Genomic DNA, 12,069 nt, shown 5'->3' with positions numbered 1-12,069 from the left:
TAATACAGATGCATGATGCTTCATATTCTAGATTTAACGTGTAATTTGTCGTTTTTTTAGTTGTAATGCATGATAATTTTTTGTATTGTTGTAATTTGTCGTTTTTTTAGTTGTAATGCATGATAATTTTTTGTGTTGTTTCCAGAGAATGTCTTTGAATATGACAAGCAGAAATCAGTCCCAAAAATTAGAAACAAAGAAAATTTTACTTTTTAACTTCTAAAAATCAATTTCAAATTATACTGATAGTCTAACTTCTGACTTGATCGCTTCTAGAAGTCAACAATAAATTTTGTAAAATGAATACGTTATGATTTTTTTGGCTTCTACAAGTTGGAACAAACTCCCAAAGTGCATCAGAATGGGTCCAACCGCGGTCGGGCCAGATTTTGCCATCTCTACTTGACGAGACCTAGTCGTCTTCTGACAACACACGTAACCCCTCCATCCTTTTCCTCTTCTTCTTCGCTGCAATTTCATCATTACTTTCAAACGTAGTTAATATCTTTCTCACATTGACATCAAAACTTTTTCCAGGGTTTCCTTTTAGATCTACACCCCAATTCAGTAAGCTTTGTTATTCCAAAAATTCGATACATTTTTTTTCTATTCGATTTGGTCTTCAATCTAGTTAATTAGGGCAATCAAAAGAGATTATCTCTAATGGATGTAAAGCTATGGAATGACAAGAGAGAACGAGAGATGTATGATAATTTTGCTGATCTGTATGCAATTATTAAAGCTACAGAAAAGCTTGAAAAAGCTTATGTACGTGATTTAATCACATCATCGGTGTATGAACCCGAGTGTTTAAAATTGATTGCTCAATTCAAAACCCTAACTTCATCTCTTGTTGGTGCACTTCCTAGTATTGAGCGTTTTGCTGAAATCTATAAAATGGATTGTCCTGCTGCTCTTAATCGTTTAGTTTCTTCTGGGATTCCTGCCACATATGAGCATCGAGCTTCTGCTGCTGCATCTACTACTGGTTCAGCTGCAATTGTAGCAGAATGTGTGCAGCATTTCATTACAGCTATGGATACTTTGAAACTCAACATGGTTGCTGTTGATCAGGTATTTCCTTTTAAGACCTCTTTTTTACCTTTTATTAGTTCAATTTACATCATATGTATTCCACCACTAAAGCATCCACAGTTATTCCACTGTAAATTGATTCATAATGGACCAGTTATACCAAATTTAAGAGGTCTTGCCAGTTTCAAAAGAAACGGAGGTAAACCCTTTTTTGGCATCATAAGAACATCTAGAATTTATAGTCATGCCAAACTCATCAGCTCTTTCCAATACAATGAATAACTCGAAGTTTCAGAATTACCAAGTACCAAACAGCACTCCAAGTAATGCCTCATAACAGCAAATACATCCCCTTTTGTTCGAGGTCGTAGACTCTGCCTTTGGGCAACCTTTACATCCGTTTCGTCATGTTTTGCAGAACATGTGGAAAGTTGGTTAGGCCTAGATGTGGCTGTTGTATTCCCGTGATGGTCTGTATTTGTATTTATTTCCATTCAACGATGAAGAGAAAATGAAGTAATGTAAAACGCGTTTTAACTTGCTACTATGGAGTGTGGATGCTCTAAGGGAAATAGACCACATTCACCTAACCCTCCCTTTTAGTTAGTGCATCCTAAATGTTCCAACTACCAACCAGCAACTGCTTTTCACTTTTCATTTTATGCTTAGTACTACTGCAGTGTTTTGAAAGAGATTTTGATTCCATAAACCATGTTTGGTTTTTGTTCGTTTTTGGAAGTTATACCATAACAATGCCGTAGCATAATTAGACCTGTTAGAGTATAGGAGACGTAATCCAGTATGTAAGTCATAAGTATCTGGGGTCTAACTTGGTTAGCTGCATTCTTCAAACAGCTACACCCGATACTATATGACCTATCAGGGTCCCTCAACAAGCTCGGTATACTGCCACCTGATTTTGAGGGGAAAGTGAAAATGAAGGAGTGGATTTCAAGATTGGCAAACATGGGTGCTTCTGACGAACTGACTGAACAGCAATCTAGACAACTTCATTTTGACCTTGAATCATCCTACAACTTATTCATGGCTGCTCTACCCAATTCTGGCGCCTGATTCATTACTGTAAGATCCTGATTTTGTTCCCCTTTTTTTTCCTTCATCATAAATACTCTTCCCTTTGATTTGTTCATCCAAAAATATAAGCTTGTACTTTGGAGAAAAACCAGAGTTATTCAATACTTTTAATTTTTCTTTGAAAACCACTTGTATTTTACTAGAGAAAAAACTTGGTTACTTTTTGTAAAGATACAGATATATGAATTCCACAATACCAAGCATCTTCTAACATATGGAGAACTTTGAGATTTGCAATAAAGGGATAGTAGAAAGATGTGCTGTTTATTAAGCTTTCTGTTTGCAGTAAATGTTCTATTTGGAACGTGGCCTTATCCATGATCCTTGTAATATCATTTGTTTTGCGAAATTGAGTAGTCTGTGAGCAGGTTCCTATTTTTTCTGTTTGCAGTTTATGTGAAAACCCTGTAATTAGTAAATTTGACTACAAAGTTGTTCGCCAAAAAGTTTTGGAGCTAAATATCCAGATTAGATAGCATTTGAATTTTTGTGTTTGAATTGTGATTAGTGAGAAAATAAGTTTACCCAACTCTTTAGGGTCTGAGCAAATAATCCGGGCAGGAAAAGGTAAAGGTATATGAAAAAGAAGAAGAAATGGAAAGAGGGAAAATGAATCTTATTTTGACCTTGTGTTCTTTTAGAGGTGAAGATTGGTGACAAATGTCATTTTGACCTGAAGTTCCATTAGAAGTAGACAGTTCAACCAAAGCATTTTGAAGCGGTGTGAATAGGATCTATCCATGTTGATGTAGACTGTGATCTTGAGCCAGCGGAATGTGTCAAAAAAAAAAAAAAAAAAACTGTGATCTTGAGTATTATCAAACCCTGTTGGTGTACATGTGAGATGGAACATAATATTTGTTCATTCTAAAGCATGGGTCTAATAGATAGGACTTTCTTGAGCTCTTTTGATACTCTCGTGCTCCTTGAAGTTGTTCAGTCCCTCTTCTAACAAATGAACTACTACGTGTAACAACACTATGTTGTTGAGTTTTTGCCGTTGAGTTTCTACCTTTGAAGCCGTCTAGGAACACTTGATGTAGCTCAATCAGATTCTTCTCAATTTTCCTTTATATCATGTCCCTTGGTCTCAAATTGCTTTTTTGTAAGAAGTTCTAGCAGTCTCCACTTGAAACCAAGTTCTCGGTCAACTTCATCTAGTTTCTCTCCTGTTATTGTAAACATACCTTCTCCACAGTCTCTTTATATTCGGGATTTATCTTCCCTCCAAAAGTCTGGAAATCGTCCATCAAGTTCTTTCCCCATCCCGCTAAATCGAGTGTGATCAGCAGAATAACCTGGTCCAGAACCATGAAGGTTGGTCGGAATTTAGCTTAGCTTGTATTGATTCGCAGAATAAGCTGTGATAACATAAATCATACATGATCCCATGCAAGTTGGGTTTGGCCCATGAAGGTATGACCATGAAAGAGGCAAAATGTCCTCTTAGCTCTTACGCCGAGTACTTTCTTTTCTTCTCTACAACTCCTCAAGAGTCCCTGCCTTCAAGGATCATTCAGTTTTCACACCCTTTAGTAGAAGAAACTTCTGGACTAAGCAACAAGGCAATGCAGATGCATCTATGGAATTGCAAAACAACAATCAATCGGAGTTGTGTCCATGTGGTTGATTACTATTCCTTTTTGGATATCCAAACTTGAGTCGCCCAAAGTTGTAAGCTACAAACCTCTATCAACAGCCACATAATTCCTACATATTTAGGCTGCAAAGTATAGGTTTCGTTAACGCCTTTTATAGGCCACTCGTGAAAGTTGTATGTAGGTTCATGAATCATGAATTATATATCTTCACTTTGTTTATAGATATTGGATAAAATAAAAAAACGAAGACAGAAATCAAAAAAGAAGAAGGATTTGCACATTAAATACTACTAATTAAATGTCTAGGGATCCTTTCAGTCCGGCTTCCATGACCTCTACAAAGAGCACACAATCCACACATTTAGTTATAGAGATCGACTGACATTCAGAAATTAATGCTTGCTTCCGCCGTTGAACATGCGTGGACCTCATTATCAATCCATAAATTTGTGTGATCCAAGTATCCTTTTGAGAGGCGTATATGTCTTGGTATTCCGATTCAAGACCTTTGATGTGGTATTTGTGGGGTTTGCTTGTTTGCATTTTGGGTGTCAAGCCACTCCTTTTTGTTTATTTTTTTCCTTCTTACACGTATATCAGCTAAAGTACAGGACAAAGGCATGTCTTTCTTCGAGCATTAATTCATTTATATTTGTTGACCGAAACCGAAAACTATATAAAACTCTTTGTTCTCTTTTGTAGCCTTATACTTGTTTTAAGGGACGGGGGGGGGGGGGGGGTTTGAGTACTAATTCTAAGTTTGTGTGGCTTGCACTAATTGTGCTTTCTGTATGGGCACGTGGGGAGCGTAATTATTAATGCACATGCACCAAGAGTACATTAGTTGTTTTCTACTAAAAGCTCCAAATGATCCACTGCTGAACTTTTTATAAACTTACTGGCCGGTCAAGATGAATGAATTATCTCTTCTTAATTTTGGTTTCTTTGACCTTTAATTTCTGAATTAAATAAAAGCTTAAAATCAAGAGGAACATTCTGTGAATATTGGCAGGCACACCACTATGCGGCACTATCTTTAGTCAGACAACAGGAAGATGCTAATAAATGCCTGTAACAACAAGTTAAGGACCCATTAATGGAATCATAGCAAACCCATCTTAATACTAATAATTCAATCTCGCTTGTACCTCAATCCTCAGCCAAATAAGGAGAAAGAAAACAAAACAAGAAGAAGTTCCAAAAACGTTAAGTTGGATATTGCTTGCCGGTTGTTATTTTGTTGGCTTATCCAACAAATGTACTCTCTTTTCATCTTTAATGTCGTGTCCCTCCCACGTTACCACTGTCATTTTTTTTTGGTAAGGTCTGATTTCTTTTATTGATCTCCATTTTTGTAGTTAAATGTCCTATGTACCCTTTCCCTCTTTATTTCTTTGAAGAAAATATTTGAAAAAAGACAGAGATGGAGCGGATATATGAAAATGACGTTTAAACCGTCACAAATTTTAAAATTTAAAGGGTAACGAGTAACGACTAGTGATGAATAAATTTTCAAACCTTAACGGATATTTTTTTAATCAATAAAGTTTTGAAGTAGCACTAGTCTTCTTACCTAACTTCAGCCTCCCCCACCTTAAGTCAAAAGAGCCAAACCAAAAGTCAAATAAAAACCTTGAAACGAATTAGGGTCCTTAAGAGCAACTGCAGTGGTGCGAGTATAACCAAAGACCAAAGAGGAAAAAAAAGATCAAATTTTGGGTTTAATCTGGTGTGTTACCCTACGGTGGAAAAACTAAATTTGGTCAGACGGACATTATACCAACGCCTGGTGTGGGGCGTAGAATATATCAACGCCTGGTGTGGGGCGTAGAGTATACGTTCGCCCGAAGGAGAAAAAAAAAATAAAAAGAAAAAAGAAAAAAAGTGGGGCGGAGGTATTATGCCCGCCCCATGAATTTGAATTTTGTAAAGAGTGGGGCGGAGGTATTAAGCCCGCCCCACACAAAAGATTAAAAAAAAAAAAAGACGGGCGGACATTATACCAACGCCTGGTGTGGGGCGTAGAATATATCAACGCCTGGTGTGGGACGTAGAGTATACGTCCGTCTGGTTATGGGGCGTGGACTATATAAACGCCCGACTATATTTGGGTTTGGTCTTGGTCGCAGACCAAATTTGGTCTGGATTTTAGTCTTTGATCAAATTTTGATCGATGGTCCGTCCCACTACGCCTATCAACTGGACACTATATTTGGGTTTAGTCGTCCATTGTGGACGCTCTAATAACGGGAAATGAAAAGTGAAAAATGTCTCGATTTTCATTTTTACGGCAATGCCTCATGTGTCAGTCTTGGTTCCAAGATTTACTTAAAAGGATATGAAACTTGACTCTTTGTTTTTTTCCGTTTTCTGGATCTTGATGCTTAGATTTCTAAGACATTTCCACAATAAATATATTTATACATACGTGCAAAATCTAGAGAGGGAAAACGGAAAAAACGAATAAAACTGAATTTAATATAAATTACTTTTTATTTGGACATTACGTGACTCCAATTTTTTAGTTCCAGAATAAATTGCGTGACTTCGATCACGGTTACTTGTTTCTTTCGCTCTTTTCTACTTGCTTCTTGGTCAGTGGCCACCATCATTCCACATAGATCTAGACTTAGGAGCACGTAGACGTCTTGATTTTGCTCACTAAAATCTTGATATTTGAAGTTTAAGTCTTTCTAAATAAGGTTCATACACTTTTTTATCTGTTGTAGGAATACTATTTGTTGTTCAACAACCTCTACAGTTATCAACCGGCACCGAGAGTGGATTGGACGGTCCTGATGTGTCTCTCAACATTGGGATATGGAGTGGGCCCCACTCTCTCTCTCACAGGGTGCTCAGCTCGGTTGAATCTTTTTGGTGCATCCATCATTTTCAATCTTTTTTTTGTATTGCACTTGTGTGCTCAAGATCCCTTGAGTGCAAATCTTCGAATTGTACATACATCAATTGTTTGTGTACATGTGAATTACACCAGCGACAGATCGAGGATCCTCTATTGGGTAGGACCACTGTATAAAGTAATGTTTGCTCGCGACAATTTTTTTAAAAGGCCGTCAACTGTTTGTAGTGTGCAGATTATATGTAAAAAATATTGCATATGGGGTTTAAGAGAATAATCAAACATCCTCATTCAAATATGAATTAAAAAAAAAAAAAAAGATAAATTTTGTTTATTGTTAGTTAGTCCACATATACAGGACCGTGTACCAGTGACCTATACATATATGGAATGCACATGAACTCGAGTGCACATGAACTCGTAAATCATGCGATGAATCATACATTCAGTAAATGTATATGTATTTGTTAATCATAAGACGAATTATTCATACAATACATTGTGTTATATATACCTGTTAATTACGCATAAATTGAATATATATGAGATTATGTTTTTATTTTTATTTTTTGTATGCCACATACAACAAAAACAAAACTCAGTTGAGTTTTGAGAAAAAATCGCAATCCTACAAATTGATAATGTCTAACGAGAGATTTTTCCTTTATATAAGAGAAAATTTAAGACTAAAGAGGTAGGGAATACCCTGAAATCCTTATTTATGTTTACAATTATTATTATTACTAATACTACCCTCCTTATTTTTTATTTTCAAATTATTTGTTTTCGAGAAGTATCTTAATCCCGACTTAGACTTCCGATCAGGAAACTATTTCCCCTCTTTTTGATCGGACTCAAAATTTTGTATGAATTTTACATCGACATGTTAGATTTTTAAGGGAATGAATTGTTCCCTTATTGAACATGACCTTACAACTAAAGTATCTAGAAAAGAGGAGAATCATCCCTAACATTAAACTAGCAATAATTGATTCTAGCAAAATCTGTTTTACGGTTAGTTAGTCCATAAATTAAAAAAATATCACTATAGTAAAAAAAGGTAGGATTTATTGACATTGTAACAGTGATATTATTTTACAATTTCAACACTAAATTGTCTGTGGAGATCAATTGAAAACATATGCAGATGCTAGTTTTTTCTAGTATATTATTCTTTTCATTGAATATTGCACTTCAATAAAAAATGATTGCATTTCGCAATAGCAAAGGGTTATATATATATATATATATATCTCACAAGGAAATATGGTACGAGGATGAAGGGCACGTGTATAATCATACTCGTAATCTGCAGGTTCTAAAAACTTTTGAGATCAGTGGTATTCAGGCTAAAAGTACTGATAAAGGGGTGTTTTTGCTAATTTTAAGTCAAGTTTTGATTTGTTGTGAAGGGGCTCACGAAGAAAATTCTGGATGTGATGGTTTTGGTTTTATTGGTAGATATAGTATTGTTAACTGTTTCGTGCCACCTCTGGTGGTTTGGGTATGTCCACTAATTACTTGGCTGGGTAATTGATTTTATTATTGCAGGCAAATGGGCTATCAAACAAAATTTTCATGATGTTTATTTTAGTCTTGCTTTAAAAGCAATCGTAACTACTTTTAATTCTGACAGAATTCCTTGGTATGTTGAATCTCGTTTAGTAAGGATGGAGAGGAGATCAATATTATTTCCTTTAAGCATTGTTTTAAGGAGATTAACTTCTCAGCTGACAAGCTTGCCAAAAAGGGAAGCAATCTCAAGAGATGAGAAACCGTGAATTATGACCGTAAGTTGTCCTTTTTAGGTGCAATAGGGTCTGAATATGCAGCTTACTTTAGATTTTGTTCTTGAGTGTTTTTTTATAAATTTGGAAAGTGTATAGGTCTTTGTTGTCAAGCTTTATTTAGCTTTTGTTTCGGTTTTTTCTTAATTTGGTTTGTCCTTGTATTGTCTTGATTGAGATTTTGTTGTAATTTTGAGTTGTTGATGGAATTAAATTATGATTAAGCAAGAAATGTTACTCACTAATGCATGCTCATCTATACATGCTTATTATTCGAGTTTGAGAAGACGACTTAGTTTCCTTTGGTGTTAAGGTCGGGCACGGTTCCAAGTTGATTTGATGTGGTATGTGTGGTCTTGATGATTTGAATATGCGTGATGTTTCTAAAAGAAAAATTCGATACTGGAGAAAAATTATTATAATCTCAGAGGTACTAAAATTCCATAGTCCAATAATCTTATTATTTGACAATTGTGGGGAAATAATATTGTTCAATGGTTGATGCACCTTCCAGATGAAGTTTTGGTGGTCTTTTGTATTGTCATTTCTTTGATAGTAACTTTGAGTGGATGTTCATTGGTGTCGATGCCCCTTACAATTGAAAGTTTTTTTAGAAAGAGTTGGAAGAAGCTAATTAAGGCCTTAGGCAACTTTCTTGGGTGATTGGAAGTGAATCAAATGATATTTGTTTCTCCCATGAAATATATAATGATGTTGATTACCTTATTTCTACGGCTGGAATGTTCAGATTTAACAGGTTTATCTTTTCATATGAGCTTATTGGTTTTCCTCTTACTGGTGCAATTTAATTGCACTTGAAATAATAACCAAGTTAATAATATAAGAAGCCGAAGTGATAGGTTCCTCGTTTTTCTGAACGAGAGGTTTGATCACTGATTATTGGATTATTGCTTTGATGTGTGATGGAGTTTTCAAACGTTTCGTCCCCTTATTTTTTGAGGTATACTGGTTATTACCTCTCTTCTTTCATTCTCTTTACAACTTTGATTTTCTTTCCTTTTTTCTGGTAGTGCAGGTTTTATATTTAGTAAAAGTTTGCATATGTTGAAACAAAATCTAAGGATTTGGGGTAAAGAGGAGTATGGATATATTGATATGGAGCTAGAAGAGTTGAAAGATAAGTTTGTTCGGTTGGATTTATTTGAGGATAATGTATGTTCAAAGGATTAGTGCAAGACAAGATTTTTGTAAGTTGATTATTCTTCAAGACGAAAAGTGGATAAATAAAACAAATATTCAATCTTTCAAAAGCAACAACAACAATACTACATACTTTCACATGTTTACTACATACAAAATAAAAAAAGAATTATATTCGCAAGATAAAATTTAACTGGCCAATAACCAAAATTTTTACTGAAATTAAAGAAGGTATGATTAACTTTTCTCAAACAGATTTTTTAAGAGAATACAATTAGAGGCCAACGATGGATGACATGAACTTTAATACTATTTATGTTGATATTTGTTTTTGGATTGAAAGACCTTCCAATGAAGAGGAAGTCTTTCAAAGTTTATGAATAAACTCAATTCCATCGTATTTTGAATGGTTTTCATGCTGCTACTGCGTGTATTATATACATCACTCACAATTTGCAAATGATATATTAATCTTCTTAGATGTTAATGAGGAGCAAATTACGTTTTAAGGTTTTCACTATTATATCTTGAGTTAAATTTGGCCTTCAAATTAATTTTAAAAATTGACATATCTGTGGTGTTGGTGACGCGGGTGATATCAATGCTTTTTCATATTTACTAAGTTGTTATTACGGTATTCTTTCTTATAATCACTTAGGTCTTCCCTTAGGTTTTAAATATAAAAATGTAGTTAAATAGAAACCATTACTTTATAAAGGGTAGTTAAGCGATTGATAGTCTAATAAAAAACTTGCAGGATAGTAGAAACCATTACTTTCTAGGGTGGGCAACATCATTCTCATTAACATTGTACGTTCCCGTCTTCTGTTTTATTATATGTCCCATTTTGAGATGATTTTTTTCTGTCGCTAATAAGTTAGAAAGGCTTATGAGAATGTTTATGGAATGATAATAACAATAGCCAAAAGTTGCATTTGGTAAAGTGAAAGATTATTTGTAGGGAAAAAAGGACAACGACCTTGGTGTTAAGAAGCTTACAAATGATTGATCGGCAACTAAGTGCTTTGGATGTATGCTCAAGAAAACAATGTTATGTGGAAATCAATCGCAAAAGAGAAACATGAATAATATGTCAACTCATGGATCCCAAAAAATCTTCTTGGATCGTACGATAAGTTAGCGTGGAAAGCATAATGCAATAAAAAAAAATTTATTAATAATATTTGTTTCAAAGGTGAGTAATGGGCTCTCGGTTCGCTTTAGGCACAAGAGATGGATTCATAATGAACCTAATCGTGAGATGTCTCCCACTTTTTATATTATAACTAGATCAACAAATAATTAAGTTATCGATATTATTATTGATAATGTCAATTCTAATCTACAAAATATTTTGTTTCCGAGGAGATTAAGTGTTGTAATATTTGCTTACTGTTGTACTTGTTACTTTAGGAAGTGCTAACAACCCAACAACTATTAATTGGTTCTGCTCAATCAAGAAAAATTTGGAACTTTTTTGTCGTTGAGAATTATAAGGCTCTGACTCATTTGATAGATATGATGAAGTATATTGTTTTTATGGGCATTGGCGTTTGAGGATTTTGTGGATATTTATCATCATCAATCTAGTAATAAACCGGAAATTTTTGTACTTTATGCCTCATTGATCTTTAGGTTGCAGTTTTTTCCTTTGCTATGAAAAATATTTTTTACTTTTTTACTTTACATTTCACCTAAGATGGTATTCTTTTTGTATCCCTTTCATTTTTTTATATATTGCATTTGAAAATATATGCTATAAAAATGATGCATCTAACTGAAAACCATCTTTCTCTCTCTTCCTATTTCTCCTTTAAAATGCGTGATTTCAGGCGAGAGAGAAGCAAATTTCCGTTCATCGTTTAACTGCTTAGATATCCACGGATCTAAGTAGATACGAGCAGTATGATAGTTATATATGTTATTTCCTTTGTGTTTAGTTAAGTTCTATTATTCCTAGCTAAGGTTTTGACGTTGTTTTAGGGTTTTAAGATGTTTCATTCTCCATGTTTTGCGGCATGGTTTTGTGCTTTAACGATGTTGTTGTCTGCATCTTTATGACGTATCTGCATGACTTTGATAACAATTCATCATTGGATTAAAAAAGGTTTAAGTACACTGGAGAGATTTTCGGCCACCGGTTTCTTCACCGACATCAATAATTTTGGTAAAGTACTTCACTCTGATGGAGTTTATCTTTCTCTAGAAGAAAAATATAAAAATGGTTGGACTATGATCCAAAAAATAATTTTTCTTCAATTTATCAGTACTTTTATGGTCATGTTTCCTGTGTACCGCTATTCCTCTTGTTGGAATACTAGATTTTGTATTAAGATAAACTCCAATGGGAAGGTCAAAATGAGCTCATTTGCTCATTCCCGTCCCACGATGGAACATGAAATGAACAAAATAGATGGGAAAAGGCTCAAATATGAGAGTTTTCCCATCCCATATCAATTTGAGTCGATCGAATTAAACTGAGATGAGTCAAACAGATCCGTTCATCCAGGGGAAGGTCGAGGCTCAACAC

The 12,069-nt window shown here is 34.7% G+C and overlaps 1 protein-coding gene across 1 annotated transcript; it reads left to right on the top strand.

Moving 5' to 3' along the window:
• Nucleotides 1-428: 428 nt before the first annotated feature.
• On the top strand, nt 429-2,628 carry LOC113319615 (vacuolar protein sorting-associated protein 28 homolog 1-like). Its single transcript, XM_026567858.1, has 2 exons — nt 429-1,074; nt 1,891-2,628. The coding sequence occupies exons 1-2, from the start codon at nt 664-666 to the stop codon at nt 2,107-2,109; spliced, it is 630 nt and encodes a 209-aa protein (XP_026423643.1). The 5' UTR covers nt 429-663; the 3' UTR covers nt 2,110-2,628.
• Nucleotides 2,629-12,069: the final 9,441 nt, after the last annotated feature.

The sequence above is a fragment of the Papaver somniferum genome, chromosome 10, assembly GCF_003573695.1.
Source record: "Papaver somniferum cultivar HN1 chromosome 10, ASM357369v1, whole genome shotgun sequence".
NCBI classification, from domain to species: Eukaryota; Viridiplantae; Streptophyta; class Magnoliopsida; order Ranunculales; family Papaveraceae; genus Papaver; species Papaver somniferum.
This window is presented reverse-complemented; position numbering and strand designations above follow the sequence as displayed.